At 43.4% G+C, this 23754-nt stretch overlaps 1 protein-coding gene across 1 annotated transcript in view; it reads right to left on the bottom strand.

Moving 5' to 3' along the window:
* Nucleotides 1–23548, bottom strand: part of dctn5 (dynactin 5) — a 34721-nt gene extending 11173 nt beyond the window's left edge. Inside the window, exons 1-3 of the mRNA XM_045207923.1 lie at nucleotides 23385–23548; nucleotides 22496–22564; nucleotides 18626–18744 (exon numbers count right to left, since the gene is read on the bottom strand). Of these exons, the coding sequence (XP_045063858.1) occupies nucleotides 18626–18744; nucleotides 22496–22564; nucleotides 23385–23432 (236 nt within the window). The 5' untranslated portion in view covers nucleotides 23433–23548. The remainder of the gene's footprint in view (nucleotides 1–18625; nucleotides 18745–22495; nucleotides 22565–23384) is intronic.
* Nucleotides 23549–23754: the final 206 nt, after the last annotated feature.

Below are 23754 nucleotides of genomic sequence, written 5' to 3'. Positions count from 1 at the left end.
ACACATTCCTCTCTCTAGCTAGATCTATCAGCAGAAACATCACCAGACCAACACATTCCTCTCTCTAGCTAGATCTATCAGCAGTAGAAACATCACCAGACCAACACATTCCTCTCTCTAGCTAGATCTATCAGCAGAAACATCACCAGACCAACACATTCCTCTCTCTAGCTAGATCTATCAGCAGAAACATCACCAGACCAACACATTCCTCTCTCTAGCTAGATCTAACAGCAGAAACATCACCAGACCAACACATTCCTCTCTCTAGCTAGATCTAACAGCAGAAACATCACCAGACCAACACATTCCTCTCTCTAGCTAGATCTATCAGCAGAACATCACCAGACCAACACATTCCTCTCTCTAGCTAGATCTAACAGCAGCAGAAACATCACCAGACCAACACATTCCTCTCTCTAGCTAGATCTAACAGCAGAAACATCACCAGACCAACACATTCCTCTCTCTAGCTAGATCTAACAGCAGAAACATCACCAGACCAACACATTCCTCTCTCTAGCTAGATCTAACAGCAGAAACATCACCAGACCAACACATTCCTCTCTCTAGCTAGATCTATCAGCAGCAACATCACCAGACCAACACATTCCTCTCTCTAGCTAGATCTATCAGCAGAAACATCACCAGACCAACACATTCCTCTCTCTAGCTAGATCTAACAGCAGAAACATCACCAGACCAACACATTCCTCTCTCTAGCTAGATCTATCAGCAGAAACATCACCAGACCAACACATTCCTCTCTCTAGCTAGATCTATCAGCAGAAACATCACCAGACCAACACATTCCTCTCTCTAGCTAGATCTATCAGCAGAAACATCACCAGACCAACACATTCCTCTCTCTAGCTAGATCTATCAGCAGAAACATCACCAGACCAACACATTCCTCTCTCTAGCTAGATCTATCAGCAGAAACATCACCAGACCAACACATTCCTCTCTCTAGCTAGATCTATCAGCAGAAACATCACCAGACCAACACATTCCTCTCTCTAGCTAGATCTAACAGCAGAAACATCACCAGACCAACACATTCCTCTCTCTAGCTAGATCTAACAGCAGAAACATCACCAGACCAACACATTCCTCTCTCTAGCTAGATCTATCAGCAGAAACATCACCAGACCAACACATTCCTCTCTCTAGCTAGATCTAACAGCAGCAGAAACATCACCAGACCAACACATTCCTCTCTCTAGCTAGATCTAACAGCAGAAACATCACCAGACCAACACATTCCTCTCTCTAGCTAGATCTAACAGCAGAAACATCACCAGACCAACACATTCCTCTCTCTAGCTAGATCTAACAGCAGAAACATCACCAGACCAACACATTCCTCTCTCTAGCTAGATCTATCAGCAGCAACATCACCAGACCAACACATTCCTCTCTCTAGCTAGATCTAACAGCAGCAGAAACATCACCAGACCAACACATTCCTCTCTCTAGCTAGATCTAACAGCAGAAACATCACCAGACCAACACATTCCTCTCTCTAGCTAGATCTATCAGCAGAAACATCACCAGACCAACACATTCCTCTCTCTAGCTAGATCTATCAGCAGTAGAAACATCACCAGACCAACACATTCCTCTCTCTAGCTAGATCTATCAGCAGAAACATCACCAGACCAACACATTCCTCTCTCTAGCTAGATCTAACAGCAGAAACATCACCAGACCAACACATTCCTCTCTCTAGCTAGATCTATCAGCAGAAACATCACCAGACCAACACATTCCCTCTCTCTAGCTAGATCTATCAGCAGGAAACATCACCAGACCAACACATTCCTCTCTCTAGCTAGATCTATCAGCAGAAACATCACCAGACCAACACATTCCTCTCTATAGCTAGATCTATCAGCAGAAACATCACCAGACCAACACATTCCTCTCTCTAGCTAGATCTATCAGCAGTAGAAACATCACCAGACCAACACATTCCTCTCTCTAGCTAGATCTATAAGCAGCAGAAACATCACCAGACCAACACATTCCTCTCTCTAGCTAGATCTATCAGCAGAAACATCACCAGACCAACACATTCCTCTCTCTAGCTAGATCTATCAGCAGAAACATCACCAGACCAACACATTCCTCTCTCTAGCTAGATCTATCAGCAGAAACATCACCAGACCAACACATTCCTCTCTCTAGCTAGATCTATCAGCAGCAGAAACATCACCAGACCAACACATTCCTCTCTCTAGCTAGATCTATCAGCAGAAACATCACCAGACCAACACATTCCTCTCTCTAGCTAGATCTATCAGCAGAAACATCACCAGACCAACACATTCCTCTCTCTAGCTAGATCTATCAGCAGAAACATCACCAGACCAACACATTCCTCTCTCTAGCTAGATCTATCAGCAGAAACATCACCAGACCAACACATTCCTCTCTCTAGCTAGATCTATCAGCAGGAACATCACCAGACCAACACATTCCTCTCTCTAGCTAGATCTATCAGCAGAAACATCACCAGACCAACACATTCCTCTCTCTAGCTAGATCTATCAGCAGAAACATCACCAGACCAACACATTCCTCTCTCTAGCTAGATCTATCAGCAGAAACATCACCAGACCAACACATTCCTCTCTCTAGCTAGATCTATCAGCAGAAACATCACCAGACCAACACATTCCTCTCTCTAGCTAGATCTATCAGCAGAAACATCACCAGACCAACACATTCCTCTCTCTAGCTAGATCTAACAGCAGAAACATCACCAGACCAACACATTCCTCTCTCTAGCTAGATCTATCAGCAGAAACATCACCAGACCAACACATTCCTCTCTCTAGCTAGATCTATCAGCAGTAGAAACATCACCAGACCAACACATTCCTCTCTCTAGCTAGATCTATCAGCAGAAACATCACCAGACCAACACATTCCTCTCTCTAGCTAGATCTAACAGCAGAAACATCACCAGACCAACACATTCCTCTCTCTAGCTAGATCTAACAGCAGAAACATCACCAGACCAACACATTCCTCTCTCTAGCTAGATCTATCAGCAGCAACATCACCAGACCAACACATTCCTCTCTCTAGCTAGATCTAACAGCAGCAGAAACATCACCAGACCAACACATTCCTCTCTCTAGCTAGATCTAACAGCAGAAACATCACCAGACCAACACATTCCTCTCTCTAGCTAGATCTATCAGCAGAAACATCACCAGACCAACACATTCCTCTCTCTAGCTAGATCTATCAGCAGAAACATCACCAGACCAACACATTCCTCTCTCTAGCTAGATCTATCAGCAGAAACATCACCAGACCAACACATTCCTCTCTCTAGCTAGATCTAACAGCAGAAACATCACCAGACCAACACATTCCTCTCTCTAGCTAGATCTATCAGCAGAAACATCACCAGACCAACACATTCCTCTCTCTAGCTAGATCTATCAGCAGAAACATCACCAGACCAACACATTCCTCTCTCTAGCTAGATCTATCAGCAGGAACATCACCAGACCAACACATTCCTCTCTCTAGCTAGATCTATCAGCAGAAACATCACCAGACCAACACATTCCTCTCTCTAGCTAGATCTATCAGCAGTAGAAACATCACCAGACCAACACATTCCTCTCTCTAGCTAGATCTATCAGCAGAAACATCACCAGACCAACACATTCCTCTCTCTAGCTAGATCTATCAGCAGAAACATCACCAGACCAACACATTCCTCTCTCTAGCTAGATCTATCAGCAGAAACATCACCAGACCAACACATTCCTCTCTCTAGCTAGATCTAACAGCAGAAACATCACCAGACCAACACATTCCTCTCTCTAGCTAGATCTATCAGCAGCAACATCACCAGACCAACACATTCCTCTCTCTAGCTAGATCTAACAGCAGCAGAAACATCACCAGACCAACACATTCCTCTCTCTAGCTAGATCTAACAGCAGAAACATCACCAGACCAACACATTCCTCTCTCTAGCTAGATCTAACAGCAGAAACATCACCAGACCAACACATTCCTCTCTCTAGCTAGATCTAACAGCAGAAACATCACCAGACCAACACATTCCTCTCTCTAGCTAGATCTATCAGCAGCAACATCACCAGACCAACACATTCCTCTCTCTAGCTAGATCTAACAGCAGCAGAAACATCACCAGACCAACACATTCCTCTCTCTAGCTAGATCTAACAGCAGAAACATCACCAGACCAACACATTCCTCTCTCTAGCTAGATCTATCAGCAGAAACATCACCAGACCAACACATTCCTCTCTCTCGCTAGATCTATCAGCAGTAGAAACATCACCAGACCAACACATTCCTCTCTCTAGCTAGATCTATCAGCAGAAACATCACCAGACCAACACATTCCTCTCTCTAGCTAGATCTAACAGCAGAAACATCACCAGACCAACACATTCCTCTCTCTAGCTAGATCTATCAGCAGGAACATCACCAGACCAACACACCCCTCTCTCTAGCTAGATCTATCAGCAGGAACATCACCAGACCAACACATTCCTCTCTCTAGCTAGATCTATCAGCAGGAACATCACCAGACCAACACATCCCTCTCTCTAGCTAGATCTATCAGCAGAAACATCACCAGACCAACACATTCCTCTCTCTAGCTAGATCTATCAGCAGAAACATCACCAGACCAACACATTCCTCTCTCTAGCTAGATCTAACAGCAGAAACATCACCAGACCAACACATTCCTCTCTCTAGCTAGATCTAACAGCAGCAGAAACATCACCAGACCAACACATTCCTCTCTCTAGCTAGATCTATCAGCAGAAACATCACCAGACCAACACATTCCTCTCTCTAGCTAGATCTAACAGCAGAAACATCACCAGACCAACACATTCCTCTCTCTAGCTAGATCTATCAGCAGAAACATCACCAGACCAACACATTCCTCTCTCTAGCTAGATCTATCAGCAGAAACATCACCAGACCAACACATTCCTCTCTCTAGCTAGATCTATCAGCAGAAACATCACCAGACCAACACATTCCTCTCTCTAGCTAGATCTATCAGCAGAAACATCACCAGACCAACACATTCCTCTCTCTAGCTAGATCTATCAGCAGAAACATCACCAGACCAACACATTCCTCTCTCTAGCTAGATCTATCAGCAGAAACATCACCAGACCAACACATTCCTCTCTCTAGCTAGATCTAACAGCAGGAACATCACCAGACCAACACATTCCTCTCTCTAGCTAGATCTAACAGCAGAAACATCACCAGACCAACACATTCCTCTCTCTAGCTAGATCTATCAGCAGAAACATCACCAGACCAACACATTCCTCTCTCTAGCTAGATCTATCAGCAGGAAACATCACCAGACCAACACATTCCTCTCTCTAGCTAGATCTATCAGCAGAAACATCACCAGACCAACACATTCCTCTCTCTAGCTAGATCTAACAGCAGAAACATCACCAGACCAACACATTCCTCTCTCTAGCTAGATCTAACAGCAGAAACATCACCAGACCAACACATTCCTCTCTCTAGCTAGATCTATCAGCAGAAACATCACCAGACCAACACATTCCTCTCTCTAGCTAGATCTATCAGCAGCAAACATCACCAGACCAACACATTCCTCTCTCTAGCTAGATCTATCAGCAGCAGAAACATCACCAGACCAACACATTCCTCTCTCTAGCTAGATCTAACAGCAGAAACATCACCAGACCAACACATTCCTCTCTCTAGCTAGATCTATCAGCAGAAACATCACCAGACCAACACATTCCTCTCTCTAGCTAGATCTATCAGCAGAAACATCACCAGACCAACACATTCCTCTCTCTAGCTAGATCTATCAGCAGAAACATCACCAGACCAACACATTCCTCTCTCTAGCTAGATCTATCAGCAGAAACATCACCAGACCAACACATTCCTCTCTCTAGCTAGATCTATCAGCAGAAACATCACCAGACCAACACATTCCTCTCTCTAGCTAGATCTATCAGCAGAAACATCACCAGACCAACACATTCCTCTCTCTAGCTAGATCTATCAGCAGCAGAAACATCACCAGACCAACACATTCCTCTCTCTAGCTAGATCTATCAGCAGAAACATCACCAGACCAACACATTCCTCTCTCTAGCTAGATCTAACAGCAGAAACATCACCAGACCAACACATTCCTCTCTCTAGCTAGATCTATCAGCAGAAACATCACCAGACCAACACATTCCTCTCTCTAGCTAGATCTATCAGCAGAAACATCACCAGACCAACACATTCCTCTCTCTAGCTAGATCTATCAGCAGAAACATCACCAGACCAACACATTCCTCTCTCTAGCTAGATCTATCAGCAGAAACATCACCAGACCAACACATTCCTCTCTCTAGCTAGATCTATCAGCAGAAACATCACCAGACCAACACATTCCTCTCTCTAGCTAGATCTATCAGCAGAAACATCACCAGACCAACACATTCCTCTCTCTAGCTAGATCTATCAGCAGAAACATCACCAGACCAACACATTCCTCTCTCTAGCTAGATCTAACAGCAGAAACATCACCAGACCAACACATTCCTCTCTCTAGCTAGATCTATCAGCAGAAACATCACCAGACCAACACATTCCTCTCTCTAGCTAGATCTATCAGCAGAAACATCACCAGACCAACACATTCCTCTCTCTAGCTAGATCTATCAGCAGAAACATCACCAGACCAACACATTCCTCTCTCTAGCTAGATCTATCAGCAGAAACATCACCAGACCAACACATTCCTCTCTCTAGCTAGATCTAACAGCAGAAACATCACCAGACCAACACATTCCTCTCTCTAGCTAGATCTATCAGCAGAAACATCACCAGACCAACACATTCCTCTCTCTAGCTAGATCTATCAGCAGAAACATCACCAGACCAACACATTCCTCTCTCTAGCTAGATCTATCAGCAGAAACATCACCAGACCAACACATTCCTCTCTCTAGCTAGATCTATCAGCAGAAACATCACCAGACCAACACATTCCTCTCTCTAGCTAGATCTATCAGCAGAAACATCACCAGACCAACACATTCCTCTCTCTAGCTAGATCTATCAGCAGAAACATCACCAGACCAACACATTCCTCTCTCTAGCTAGATCTATCAGCAGAAACATCACCAGACCAACACATTCCTCTCTCTAGCTAGATCTATCAGCAGAAACATCACCAGACCAACACATTCCTCTCTCTAGCTAGATCTAACAGCAGAAACATCACCAGACCAACACATTCCTCTCTCTAGCTAGATCTATCAGCAGAAACATCACCAGACCAACACATTCCTCTCTCTAGCTAGATCTATCAGCAGCAACATCACCAGACCAACACATTCCTCTCTCTAGCTAGATCTATCAGCAGCAGAAACATCACCAGACCAACACATTCCTCTCTCTAGCTAGATCTATCAGCAGAAACATCACCAGACCAACACATTCCTCTCTCTAGCTAGATCTATCAGCAGAAACATCACCAGACCAACACATTCCTCTCTCTAGCTAGATCTAACAGCAGAAACATCACCAGACCAACACATTCCTCTCTCTAGCTAGATCTATCAGCAGCAACATCACCAGACCAACACATTCCTCTCTCTAGCTAGATCTAACAGCAGCAGAAACATCACCAGACCAACACATTCCTCTCTCTAGCTAGATCTAACAGCAGAAACATCACCAGACCAACACATTCCTCTCTCTAGCTAGATCTATCAGCAGAAACATCACCAGACCAACACATTCCTCTCTCTAGCTAGATCTATCAGCAGAAACATCACCAGACCAACACATTCCTCTCTCTAGCTAGATCTATCAGCAGAAACATCACCAGACCAACACATTCCTCTCTCTAGCTAGATCTATCAGCAGAAACATCACCAGACCAACACATTCCTCTCTCTAGCTAGATCTATCAGCAGAAACATCACCAGACCAACACATTCCTCTCTCTAGCTAGATCTATCAGCAGAAACATCACCAGACCAACACATTCCTCTCTCTAGCTAGATCTATCAGCAGAAACATCACCAGACCAACACATTCCCTCTCTCTAGCTAGATCTATCAGCAGAAACATCACCAGACCAACACATTCCTCTCTCTAGCTAGATCTATCAGCAGAAACATCACCAGACCAACACATTCCTCTCTCTAGCTAGATCTATCAGCAGAAACATCACCAGACCAACACATTCCTCTCTCTAGCTAGATCTATCAGCAGAAACATCACCAGACCAACACATTCCTCTCTCTAGCTAGATCTATCAGCAGAAACATCACCAGACCAACACATTCCTCTCTCTAGCTAGATCTATCAGCAGAAACATCACCAGACCAACACATTCCTCTCTCTAGCTAGATCTAACAGCAGGAAACATCACCAGACCAACACATTCCTCTCTCTAGCTAGATCTATCAGCAGAAACATCACCAGACCAACACATTCCTCTCTCTAGCTAGATCTATCAGCAGAAACATCACCAGACCAACACATTCCTCTCTCTAGCTAGATCTATCAGCAGAAACATCACCAGACCAACACATTCCTCTCTCTAGCTAGATCTAACAGCAGAAACATCACCAGACCAACACATTCCTCTCTCTAGCTAGATCTATCAGCAGAAACATCACCAGACCAACACATTCCTCTCTCTAGCTAGATCTAACAGCAGAAACATCACCAGACCAACACATTCCTCTCTCTAGCTAGATCTATCAGCAGAAACATCACCAGACCAACACATTCCTCTCTCTAGCTAGATCTATCAGCAGAAACATCACCAGACCAACACATTCCTCTCTCTAGCTAGATCTAACAGCAGAAACATCACCAGACCAACACATTCCTCTCTCTAGCTAGATCTATCAGCAGAAACATCACCAGACCAACACATTCCTCTCTCTAGCTAGATCTATCAGCAGAAACATCACCAGACCAACACATTCCTCTCTCTAGCTAGATCTAACAGCAGAAACATCACCAGACCAACACATTCCTCTCTCTAGCTAGATCTAACAGCAGAAACATCACCAGACCAACACATTCCTCTCTCTAGCTAGATCTAACAGCAGAAACATCACCAGACCAACACATTCCTCTCTCTAGCTAGATCTATCAGCAGCAACATCACCAGACCAACACATTCCTCTCTCTAGCTAGATCTATCAGCAGCAGAAACATCACCAGACCAACACATTCCTCTCTCTAGCTAGATCTAACAGCAGAAACATCACCAGACCAACACATTCCTCTCTCTAGCTAGATCTATCAGCAGAAACATCACCAGACCAACACATTCCTCTCTCTAGCTAGATCTAACAGCAGAAACATCACCAGACCAACACATTCCTCTCTCTAGCTAGATCTATCAGCAGAAACATCACCAGACCAACACATTCCTCTCTCTAGCTAGATCTATCAGCAGAAACATCACCAGACCAACACATTCCTCTCTCTAGCTAGATCTAACAGCAGAAACATCACCAGACCAACACATTCCTCTCTCTAGCTAGATCTATCAGCAGAAACATCACCAGACCAACACATTCCTCTCTCTAGCTAGATCTATCAGCAGAAACATCACCAGACCAACACATTCCTCTCTCTAGCTAGATCTATCAGCAGAAACATCACCAGACCAACACATTCCTCTCTCTAGCTAGATCTATCAGCAGAAACATCACCAGACCAACACATTCCTCTCTCTAGCTAGATCTACAGCAGAAACATCACCAGACCAACACATTCCTCTCTCTAGCTAGATCTATCAGCAGAAACATCACCAGACCAACACATTCCTCTCTCTAGCTAGATCTATCAGCAGAAACATCACCAGACCAACACATTCCTCTCTCTAGCTAGATCTATCAGCAGAAACATCACCAGACCAACACATTCCTCTCTCTAGCTAGATCTAACAGCAGAAACATCACCAGACCAACACATTCCTCTCTCTAGCTAGATCTATCAGCAGAAACATCACCAGACCAACACATTCCTCTCTCTAGCTAGATCTATCAGCAGAAACATCACCAGACCAACACATTCCTCTCTCTAGCTAGATCTATCAGCAGAAACATCACCAGACCAACACATTCCTCTCTCTAGCTAGATCTATCAGCAGAAACATCACCAGACCAACACATTCCTCTCTCTAGCTAGATCTATCAGCAGGAAACATCACCAGACCAACACATTCCTCTCTCTAGCTAGATCTATCAGCAGAAACATCACCAGACCAACACATTCCTCTCTCTAGCTAGATCTATCAGCAGAAACATCACCAGACCAACACATTCCTCTCTCTAGCTAGATCTATCAGCAGAAACATCACCAGACCAACACATTCCTCTCTCTAGCTAGATCTAACAGCAGAAACATCACCAGACCAACACATTCCTCTCTCTAGCTAGATCTAACAGCAGAAACATCACCAGACCAACACATTCCTCTCTCTAGCTAGATCTATCAGCAGAAACATCACCAGACCAACACATTCCTCTCTCTAGCTAGATCTATCAGCAGCAGAAACATCACCAGACCAACACATTCCTCTCTCTAGCTAGATCTATCAGCAGAAACATCACCAGACCAACACATTCCTCTCTCTAGCTAGATCTATCAGCAGAAACATCACCAGACCAACACATTCCTCTCTCTAGCTAGATCTATCAGCAGAAACATCACCAGACCAACACATTCCTCTCTCTAGCTAGATCTATCAGCAGAAACATCACCAGACCAACACATTCCTCTCTCTAGCTAGATCTATCAGCAGAAACATCACCAGACCAACACATTCCTCTCTCTAGCTAGATCTATCAGCAGAAACATCACCAGACCAACACATTCCTCTCTCTAGCTAGATCTATCAGCAGAAACATCACCAGACCAACACATTCCTCTCTCTAGCTAGATCTATCAGCAGAAACATCACCAGACCAACACATTCCTCTCTCTAGCTAGATCTATCAGCAGAAACATCACCAGACCAACACATTCCTCTCTCTAGCTAGATCTAACAGCAGGAACATCACCAGACCAACACATTCCTCTCTCTAGCTAGATCTATCAGCAGAAACATCACCAGACCAACACATTCCTCTCTCTAGCTAGATCTATCAGCAGAAACATCACCAGACCAACACATTCCTCTCTCTAGCTAGATCTATCAGCAGTAGAAACATCACCAGACCAACACATTCCTCTCTCTAGCTAGATCTATCAGCAGAAACATCACCAGACCAACACATTCCTCTCTCTAGCTAGATCTATCAGCAGAAACATCACCAGACCAACACATTCCTCTCTCTAGCTAGATCTAACAGCAGAAACATCACCAGACCAACACATTCCTCTCTCTAGCTAGATCTAACAGCAGAAACATCACCAGACCAACACATTCCTCTCTCTAGCTAGATCTAACAGCAGAAACATCACCAGACCAACACATTCCTCTCTCTAGCTAGATCTATCAGCAGCAACATCACCAGACCAACACATTCCTCTCTCTAGCTAGATCTATCAGCAGCAGAAACATCACCAGACCAACACATTCCTCTCTCTAGCTAGATCTAACAGCAGAAACATCACCAGACCAACACATTCCTCTCTCTAGCTAGATCTATCAGCAGAAACATCACCAGACCAACACATTCCTCTCTCTAGCTAGATCTATCAGCAGAAACATCACCAGACCAACACATTCCTCTCTCTAGCTAGATCTATCAGCAGTAGAAACATCACCAGACCAACACATTCCTCTCTCTAGCTAGATCTAACAGCAGAAACATCACCAGACCAACACATTCCTCTCTCTAGCTAGATCTATCAGCAGAAACATCACCAGACCAACACATTCCTCTCTCTAGCTAGATCTATCAGCAGAAACATCACCAGACCAACACATTCCTCTCTCTAGCTAGATCTATCAGCAGAAACATCACCAGACCAACACATTCCTCTCTCTAGCTAGATCTAACAGCAGAAACATCACCAGACCAACACATTCCTCTCTCTAGCTAGATCTATCAGCAGAAACATCACCAGACCAACACATTCCTCTCTCTAGCTAGATCTATCAGCAGAAACATCACCAGACCAACACATTCCTCTCTCTAGCTAGATCTATCAGCAGAAACATCACCAGACCAACACATTCCTCTCTCTAGCTAGATCTAACAGCAGAAACATCACCAGACCAACACATTCCTCTCTCTAGCTAGATCTATCAGCAGAAACATCACCAGACCAACACATTCCTCTCTCTAGCTAGATCTATCAGCAGAAACATCACCAGACCAACACATTCCTCTCTCTAGCTAGATCTATCAGCAGAAACATCACCAGACCAACACATTCCTCTCTCTAGCTAGATCTATCAGCAGAAACATCACCAGACCAACACATTCCTCTCTCTAGCTAGATCTAACAGCAGAAACATCACCAGACCAACACATTCCTCTCTCTAGCTAGATCTATCAGCAGAAACATCACCAGACCAACACATTCCTCTCTCTAGCTAGATCTAACAGCAGAAACATCACCAGACCAACACATTCCTCTCTCTAGCTAGATCTATCAGCAGAAACATCACCAGACCAACACATTCCTCTCTCTAGCTAGATCTAACAGCAGAAACATCACCAGACCAACACATTCCTCTCTCTAGCTAGATCTATCAGCAGAAACATCACCAGACCAACACATTCCTCTCTCTAGCTAGATCTATCAGCAGAAACATCACCAGACCAACACATTCCTCTCTCTAGCTAGATCTATCAGCAGAAACATCACCAGACCAACACATTCCTCTCTCTAGCTAGATCTATCAGCAGAAACATCACCAGACCAACACATTCCTCTCTCTAGCTAGATCTAACAGCAGAAACATCACCAGACCAACACATTCCTCTCTCTAGCTAGATCTATCAGCAGAAACATCACCAGACCAACACATTCCTCTCTCTAGCTAGATCTAACAGCAGAAACATCACCAGACCAACACATTCCTCTCTCTAGCTAGATCTAACAGCAGAAACATCACCAGACCAACACATTCCTCTCTCTAGCTAGATCTATCAGCAGAAACATCACCAGACCAACACATTCCTCTCTCTAGCTAGATCTATCAGCAGTAGAAACATCACCAGACCAACACATTCCTCTCTCTAGCTAGATCTAACAGCAGAAACATCACCAGACCAACACATTCCTCTCTCTAGCTAGATCTATCAGCAGAAACATCACCAGACCAACACATTCCTCTCTCTAGCTAGATCTAACAGCAGAAACATCACCAGACCAACACATTCCTCTCTCTAGCTAGATCTAACAGCAGAAACATCACCAGACCAACACATTCCTCTCTCTAGCTAGATCTATCAGCAGAAACATCACCAGACCAACACATTCCTCTCTCTAGCTAGATCTATCAGCAGCAACATCACCAGACCAACACATTCCTCTCTCTAGCTAGATCTATCAGCAGAAACATCACCAGACCAACACATTCCTCTCTCTAGCTAGATCTATCAGCAGAAACATCACCAGACCAACACATTCCTCTCTCTAGCTAGATCTATCAGCAGAAACATCACCAGACCAACACATTCCTCTCTCTAGCTAGATCTATCAGCAGAAACATCACCAGACCAACACATTCCTCTCTCTAGCTAGATCTATCAGCAGAAACATCACCAGACCAACACATTCCTCTCTCTAGCTAGATCTATCAGCAGAAACATCACCAGACCAACACATTCCTCTCTCTAGCTAGATCTATCAGCAGAAACATCACCAGACCAACACATTCCTCTCTCTAGCTAGATCTATCAGCAGAAACATCACCAGACCAACACATTCCTCTCTCTAGCTAGATCTATCAGCAGAAACATCACCAGACCAACACATTCCTCTCTCTAGCTAGATCTAACAGCAGAAACATCACCAGACCAACACATTCCTCTCTCTAGCTAGATCTATCAGCAGAAACATCACCAGACCAACACATTCCTCTCTCTAGCTAGATCTATCAGCAGAAACATCACCAGACCAACACATTCCTCTCTCTAGCTAGATCTATCAGCAGAAACATCACCAGACCAACACATTCCTCTCTCTAGCTAGATCTATCAGCAGAAACATCACCAGACCAACACATTCCTCTCTCTAGCTAGATCTATCAGCAGAAACATCACCAGACCAACACATTCCTCTCTCTAGCTAGATCTAACAGCAGAAACATCACCAGACCAACACATTCCTCTCTCTAGCTAGATCTAACAGCAGAAACATCACCAGACCAACACATTCCTCTCTCTAGCTAGATCTATCAGCAGAAACATCACCAGACCAACACATTCCTCTCTCTAGCTAGATCTATCAGCAGAAACATCACCAGACCAACACATTCCTCTCTCTAGCTAGATCTATCAGCAGAAACATCACCAGACCAACACATTCCTCTCTCTAGCTAGATCTATCAGCAGAAACATCACCAGACCAACACATTCCTCTCTCTAGCTAGATCTATCAGCAGAAACATCACCAGACCAACACATTCCTCTCTCTAGCTAGATCTATCAGCAGAAACATCACCAGACCAACACATTCCTCTCTCTAGCTAGATCTATCAGCAGAAACATCACCAGACCAACACATTCCTCTCTCTAGCTAGATCTATCAGCAGAAACATCACCAGACCAACACATTCCTCTCTCTAGCTAGATCTATCAGCAGAAACATCACCAGACCAACACATTCCTCTCTCTAGCTAGATCTATCAGCAGAAACATCACCAGACCAACACATTCCTCTCTCTAGCTAGATCTATCAGCAGAAACATCACCAGACCAACACATTCCTCTCTCTAGCTAGATCTATCAGCAGAAACATCACCAGACCAACACATTCCTCTCTCTAGCTAGATCTATCAGCAGAAACATCACCAGACCAACACATTCCTCTCTCTAGCTAGATCTATCAGCAGAAACATCACCAGACCAACACATTCCTCTCTCTAGCTAGATCTAACAGCAGAAACATCACCAGACCAACACATTCCTCTCTCTAGCTAGATCTATCAGCAGAAACATCACCAGACCAACACATTCCTCTCTCTAGCTAGATCTATCAGCAGAAACATCACCAGACCAACACATTCCTCTCTCTAGCTAGATCTATCAGCAGAAACATCACCAGACCAACACATTCCTCTCTCTAGCTAGATCTATCAGCAGAAACATCACCAGACCAACACATTCCTCTCTCTAGCTAGATCTATCAGCAGAAACATCACCAGACCAACACATTCCTCTCTCTAGCTAGATCTATCAGCAGAAACATCACCAGACCAACACATTCCTCTCTCTAGCTAGATCTATCAGCAGAAACATCACCAGACCAACACATTCCTCTCTCTAGCTAGATCTATCAGCAGAAACATCACCAGACCAACACATTCCTCTCTCTAGCTAGATCTATCAGCAGAAACATCACCAGACCAACACATTCCTCTCTCTAGCTAGATCTATCAGCAGAAACATCACCAGACCAACACATTCCTCTCTCTAGCTAGATCTAACAGCAGAAACATCACCAGACCAACACATTCCTCTCTCTAGCTAGATCTATCAGCAGAAACATCACCAGACCAACACATTCCTCTCTCTAGCTAGATCTATCAGCAGAAACATCACCAGACCAACACATTCCTCTCTCTAGCTAGATCTATCAGCAGAAACATCACCAGACCAACACATTCCTCTCTCTAGCTAGATCTATCAGCAGAAACATCACCAGACCAACACATTCCTCTCTCTAGCTAGATCTATCAGCAGAAACATCACCAGACCAACACATTCCTCTCTCTAGCTAGATCTATCAGCAGAAACATCACCAGACCAACACATTCCTCTCTCTAGCTAGATCTATCAGCAGAAACATCACCAGACCAACACATTCCTCTCTCTAGCTAGATCTATCAGCAGAAACATCACCAGACCAACACATTCCTCTCTCTAGCTAGATCTATCAGCAGAAACATCACCAGACCAACACATTCCTCTCTCTAGCTAGATCTAACAGCAGAAACATCACCAGACCAACACATTCCTCTCTCTAGCTAGATCTATCAGCAGAAACATCACCAGACCAACACATTCCTCTCTCTAGCTAGATCTATCAGCAGAAACATCACCAGACCAACACATTCCTCTCTCTAGCTAGATCTATCAGCAGAAACATCACCAGACCAACACATTCCTCTCTCTAGCTAGATCTATCAGCAGAAACATCACCAGACCAACACATTCCTCTCTCTAGCTAGATCTATCAGCAGAAACATCACCAGACCAACACATTCCTCTCTCTAGCTAGATCTATCAGCAGAAACATCACCAGACCAACACATTCCTCTCTCTAGCTAGATCTATCAGCAGAAACATCACCAGACCAACACATTCCTCTCTCTAGCTAGATCTATCAGCAGAAACATCACCAGACCAACACATTCCTCTCTCTAGCTAGATCTATCAGCAGAAACATCACCAGACCAACACATTCCTCTCTCTAGCTAGATCTATCAGCAGTAAACATCACCAGACCAACACATTCCTCTCTCTAGCTAGATCTATCAGCAGAAACATCACCAGACCAACACATTCCTCTCTCTAGCTAGATCTATCAGCAGAAACATCACCAGACCAACACATTCCTCTCTCTAGCTAGATCTATCAGCAGAAACATCACCAGACCAACACATTCCTCTCTCTAGCTAGATCTATCAGCAGAAACATCACCAGACCAACACATTCCTCTCTCTAGCTAGATCTATCAGCAGAAACATCACCAGACCAACACATTCCTCTCTCTAGCTAGATCTATCAGCAGAAACATCACCAGACCAACACATTCCTCTCTCTAGCTAGATCTATCAGCAGAAACATCACCAGACCAACACATTCCTCTCTCTAGCTAGATCTATCAGCAGAAACATCACCAGACCAACACATTCCTCTCTCTAGCTAGATCTATCAGCAGAAACATCACCAGACCAACACATTCCTCTCTCTAGCTAGATCTATCAGCAGAAACATCACCAGACCAACACATTCCTCTCTCTAGCTAGATCTATCAGCAGAAACATCACCAGACCAACACATTCCTCTCTCTAGCTAGATCTATCAGCAGAAACATCACCAGACCAACACATTCCTCTCTCTAGCTAGATCTATCAGCAGAAACATCACCAGACCAACACATTCCTCTCTCTAGCTAGATCTATCAGCAGAAACATCACCAGACCAACACATTCCTCTCTCTAGCTAGATCTATCAGCAGAAACATCACCAGACCAACACATTCCTCTCTCTAGCTAGATCTATCAGCAGAAACATCACCAGACCAACACATTCCTCTCTCTAGCTAGATCTATCAGCAGAAACATCACCAGACCAACACATTCCTCTCTATAGCTAGATCTATCAGCAGAAACATCACCAGACCAACACATTCCTCTCTCTAGCTAGATCTATCAGCAGAAACATCACCAGACCAACACATTCCTCTCTCTAGCTAGATCTATCAGCAGAAACATCACCAGACCAACACATTCCTCTCTCTAGCTAGATCTATCAGCAGAAACATCACCAGACCAACACATTCCTCTCTCTAGCTAGATCTATCAGCAGAAACATCACCAGACCAACACATTCCTCTCTCTAGCTAGATCTATGCAGCAGAAACATCACCAGACCAACACATTCCTCTCTCTAGCTAGATCTAACAGCAGAAACATCACCAGACCAACACATTCCTCTCTCTAGCTAGATCTAACAGCAGAAACATCACCAGACCAACACATTCCTCTCTCTAGCTAGATCTATCAGTAGAAACATCACCAGACCAACACATTCCTCTCTCTCACTAGATGCACAGTTAAAGGGGAAATACATTTAAAAATGTAGATATTTTTCCAGACCTCAAAAATGGTCTTCTGATGTGATTTAAGCATCGACTCAGATTCCCCCCGCTCACAACAGAAAACAGAATCTGGGAAAGTACAAAAGAGAATATTATGGGGCCTGTCGTGCCAAATACTGTTTATTAACCATTCTTTTACCAGATATATTGACATAAAACACATATCTTGTGCACCAAGGACCCGGGGAACAGTTGCCGGGTAGAGGACAAGAGAAGAATGGGCCTATTTCAAAGCTATACAAAAAAAAAATTCACCTTTATTTAACCAGATTAAGCCAGTTGAGAACAAGTTCTCATTTACAACTGCGACCTGGCCAAGATAAAGCAAAGCAGTGCGATAAAAACAACAACACAGAGTTACATATAGGGTAAAACAAAACATAAAGTCAAAAATACAACAGAAAATATATATACAGTGTGTGCGAATGTAGTAAGTTATGGAGGTAAGGCAATAAATAAATAGGCCATATGTTTAAAAACATATGCTACTTAAAACATTTAAAAGTAGCTCATGCTAGAAACGGTTGGAGACTCCTGGTCTAGAAAAATAGGAGCAGAACTCACTTACCCTTTGCTGAATTTTTTGAAGGGCGGTCGAATGACACTCCGGCTCTTCACAACACAGTGTCTGCCCACCCTGACGTTGGCCAGGTCTCCACGAATTATACAGTCATTCATTACTATAGTCTGGAAGAGACAGGGACAAACAGAGGGAGGGAGGGAGACAGGGAGGCAGGCAGGGTGACACAGACAGGGAGGGAGAGAGACAGACAGATAGACCACAAACAGACAGACAGGGAGGCAGGCAGACAAGACAGGGAGACAGACAGGGAGACAGACAGGCAGGGTGACACAGACAGGCAGGGTGACACAGACAGGCAGGGTGACACAGACAGGCAAGGTGACACAGACAGGCAGGGTGACACAGACAGGCAAGGTGAAAGACAGGGAGGGAGACAGACAGGGAGGCAGGCAGGCAGACAAGACAGGGAGGGAGACAGGCAGGCAGACAAGACAGGGAGGGAGACAGACAGGGAGGCAGGCAGACAAGACAGGGTGAGACAGACAGGAAGGTAGACAGACAGGGAGGGAGACAGGGAGGGAGGGAGGGTGACACAGACAGACAGACAGACAGACAGACAGACAGACAGACAGACAGACAGACAGGGAGGCAGGCAGGGAGGCAGGCAGGCAGACAGACAGACAGACAGGGAGGGAGGGAGACAGACAGACAGGGAGGGAGACAGTTATTGTCATATCTCAAGGAGGTATAGTGAATGTAAGGAATAAAGCATCAACTGGCCCATCTCATAGTGTATTACCTGTATAGTGAATGTAAGGAATAAAGCATCAACTGGCCCATCTCATAGTGTATTACCTGTGTATAGTGAATGTAAGGAATAAAGCATCAACTGGCCCATCTCATAGTGTATTACCTGTATAGTGAATGTAAGGAATAAAGCATCAACTGGCCCATCTCATAGTGTATTACCTGTATAGTGAATGTAAGGAATAAAGCATCAACTGGCCCATCTCATAGTGTATTACCTGTGTATAGTGAATGTAAGGAATAAAGCATCAACTGGCCCATCTCATGGTGTATTACCTGTATAGTGAATGTAAGGAATAAAGCATCAACTGGCCCATCTCATAGTGTATTACCTGTATAGTGAATGTAAGGAATAAAGCATCAACTGGCCCATCTCATAGTGTATTACCTGTGTATAGTGAATGTAAGGAATAAAGCATCAACTGGCCCATCTCATAGTGTATTACCTGTATAGTGAATGTAAGGAATAAAGCATCAACTGGCCCATCTCATAGTGTATTACCTGTGTATAGTGAATGTAAGGAATAAAGCATCAACTGGCCCATCTCATGGTGTATTACCTGTATAGTGAATGTAAGGAATAAAGCATCAACTGGCCCATCTCATAGTGTATTACCTGTATAGTGAATGTAAGGAATAAAGCATCAACTGGCCCATCTCATAGTGTATTACCTGTGTATAGTGAATGTAAGGAATAAAGCATCAACTGGCCCATCTCATGGTGTATTACCTGTATAGTGAATGTAAGGAATAAAGCATCAACTGGCCCATCTCATAGTGTATTACCTGTATATAGTGAATGTAAGGAATAAAGCATCAACTGGCCCATCTCATAGTATATTACCTGTATAGTGAATGTAAGGAATAAAGCATCAACTGGCCCATCTCATAGTGTATTACCTGTATATAGTGAATGTAAGGAATAAAGCATCAACTGGCCCATCTCATAGTGTATTACCTGTATAGTGAATGTAAGGAATAAAGCATCAACTGGCCCATCTCATAGTGTATTACCTGTATAGTGAATGTAAGGAATAAAGCATCAACTGGCCCATCTCATAGTGTATTACCTGTATAGTGAATGTAGGGAATAAAGCATCAACTGGCCCATCTCATAGTGTATTACCTGTATAGTGAATGTAAGGAATAAAGCATCAACTGGCCCATCTCATAGTGTATTACCTGTATAGTGAATGTAAGGAATAAAGCATCAACTGGCCCATCTCATAGTGTATTACATGTATAGTGAATGTAAGGAATAAAGCATCAACTGGCCCATCTCATAGTGTATTACCTGTATTGTGAATGTAAGGAATAAAGCATCAACTGGCCCATCTCATGGTGTATTACCTGTATAGTGAATGTAAGGAATAAAGCATCAACTGGCCCATCTCATAGTGTATTACCTGTATAGTGAATGTAAGGAATAAAGCATCAACTGGCCCATCTCATAGTGTATTACCTGTATAGTGAATGGAAGGAATAAAGCATCAACTGGCCCATCTCATAGTGTATTACCTGTATAGTGAATGTAAGGAATAAAGCATCAACTGGCGCATCTCATAGTGTATTACCTGTATAGTGAATGTAAGGAATAAAGCATCAATTGGCCCATCTCATAGTGTATTACCTGTATAGTGAATGTAAGGAATAAAGCATCAACTGGCCCATCTCATGGTGTATTACCTGTATAGTGAATGTAAGGAATAAAGCATCAACTGGCCCATCTCATAGTGTATTACCTGTATAGTGAATGTAAGGAATAAAGCATCAACTGGCCCATCTCATAGTGTATTACCTGTATAGTGAATGTAAGGAATAAAGCATCAACTGGCCCATCTCATAGTGTATTACCTGTATAGTGAATGTAAGGAATAAAGCATCAACTGGCCCATCTCATGGTGTATTACCTGTATAGTGAATGTAAGGAATAAAGCATCAACTGGCCCATCTCATGGTGTATTACCTGTATAGTGAATGTAAGGAATAAAGCATCAACTGGCCCATCTCATAGTGTATTACATGTATAGTGAATGTAAGGAATAAAGCATCAACTGGCCCATCTCATAGTGTATTACCTGTATAGTGAATGTAAGGAATAAAGCATCAACTGGCCCATCTCATGGTGTATTACCTGTATAGTGAATGTAAGGAATAAAGCATCAACTGGCCCATCTCATAGTGTATTACCTGTATAGTGAATGTAAGGAATAAAGCATCAACTGGCCCATCTCATGGTGTATTACCTGTATAGTGAATGTAAGGAATAAAGCACCAACTGGCCCATCTCATGGTGTATTACCTGTATAGTGAATGTAAGGAATAAAGCATCAACTGGCCCATCTCATAGTGTATTACCTGTATAGTGAATGTAAGGAATAAAGCACCAACTGGCCCATCTCATGGTGTATTACCTGTATAGTGAATGTAAGGAATAAAGCATCAACTGGCCCATCTCATAGTGTATTACCTGTATAGTGAATGTAAGGAATAAAGCATCAACTGGCCCATCTCATAGTGTATTACCTGTATAGTGAATGTAAGGAATAAAGCATCAACTGGCCCATCTCATAGTGTATTACCTGTATTGTGAATGTAAGGAATAAAGCATCAACTGGCCCATCTCATAGTGTATTACCTGTATAGTGAATGTAAGGAATAAAGCATCAACTGGCCCATCTCATAGTGTATTACCTGTATAGTGAATGTAAGGAATAAAGCATCAACTGGCCCATCTCATAGTGTATTACCTGTATAGTGAATGTAAGGAATAAAGCATCAACTGGCCCATCTCATAGTGTATTACCTGTATAGTGAATGTAAGGAATAAAGCATCAACTGGCCCATCTCATGGTGTATTACCTGTATAGTGAATGTAAGGAATAAAGCATCAACTGGCCCATCTCATAGTGTATTACCTGTATAGTGAATGTAAGGAATAAAGCATCAACTGGCCCATCTCATAGTGTATTACCTGTATAGTGAATGTAAGGAATAAAGCATCAACTGGCCCATCTCATAGTGTATTACCTGTATAGTGAATGTAAGGAATAAAGCATCAACTGGCCCATCTCATAGTGTATTACCTGTTTGCTTGTCGTTACTTACTTTGCCGTTGAGGACGATGTTCTGACTGCCGCACAGTACCGACTGCCTGCTCACTTTGTTCCCAGAAGCCTGAGAGGGAGAGGCCAATGCTGATCAGTTGGTATAACGGTACCGACCTAGCTACAAGTTTACAACACCGCTTTGATGCTAACTGTAAATCGGTGCTTTGTCTCAGAAATGGTCCGACTACAATTCAGCTGGCTAGCTAGCTAGCTAAGCAACGATGGTTCAATGCATTGACTGTGTACTCTACATACACTGAATATACTAAACATTCAGAACCCCTGCTCTGTCCATGGCGTAGACTGACCAGGTGAATCCAGGTGAAAGCTATGATCCCTTATTGATGTCACTTGTTAAATCCACTTCAATCAGTGTAGATGAAGGGGGAGGAGACAGGTTAAAGAAGGGTTTTTGAAGCCTTGAGACATGGATTGTGTAATGTGTGCCATTCAGAGGGTGAATGGGCAAGACAAAAGATTGAAGTGCCTTTTGAACGGGGTATGGTAGTAGGTGCCAGGCGCACCGGTTTGTGTCAAGAACGGCAACGCTGCTGGGTTTTTCCACGCTCAACAGTTTCCCCTGTGTATCAAGAATGGTCCACCACCCAAAGGACATCCAGCCAACTTGACACAACTGTTGGAAGCATTGGAGTCAACATGGGCCAGCATCCCTGTGGAAGGCTTTTGACTCTAGTAGAGTTCATGCCCCGACGAATTGAGGCTGTTATAAGGTCAAAAGTGGGGGGTGCAACTCAATTTTAGGAAGGTGTTCCTAATGTTTGGTATACTCAGTGTAAATTCAACGAACTAAACGTTAGCTAGCTAGCTAATCGTTAACGTTATCAAGCCAAATAAACACCGAATAGAAGCTTGCTACAGAATATTACCGTTTCAATGTACTCCGCCTTGTTGTACAGTATCTCACACAACTCCATGATTGTAAAAATAAAATAATAATAATGTTGTACAGAAAACGAGTTGATGTAGATTGTGTTGCTCTGTTGTCAACCGCTCCCTTCAGTACCGTGAATGGATTTTCAGACCATACTAGCAGGGCACTACATCATCGATGATGATGGCTAGCATATGCTCACAAATAAAAAATATATTCAATGAAAATAAAAATATGTGAGTTAAAGAAGTAACATCATTGTTAATGATCGACGAAATTGAAATGTTTTATTTTTGTTCGGGTGATTAAAATGTTTTATTTTTGTTCGGGTGATTAGTCATGTCTACGCATAGAATGTAGTGCCT

This window comes from Coregonus clupeaformis, chromosome 26 (genome assembly GCF_020615455.1).
Source record: "Coregonus clupeaformis isolate EN_2021a chromosome 26, ASM2061545v1, whole genome shotgun sequence".
Taxonomy (NCBI): domain Eukaryota; kingdom Metazoa; phylum Chordata; class Actinopteri; order Salmoniformes; family Salmonidae; genus Coregonus; species Coregonus clupeaformis.
Note: the sequence above shows the minus strand (reverse complement) of the source record. Positions and strands in the feature narration are given on the sequence as shown.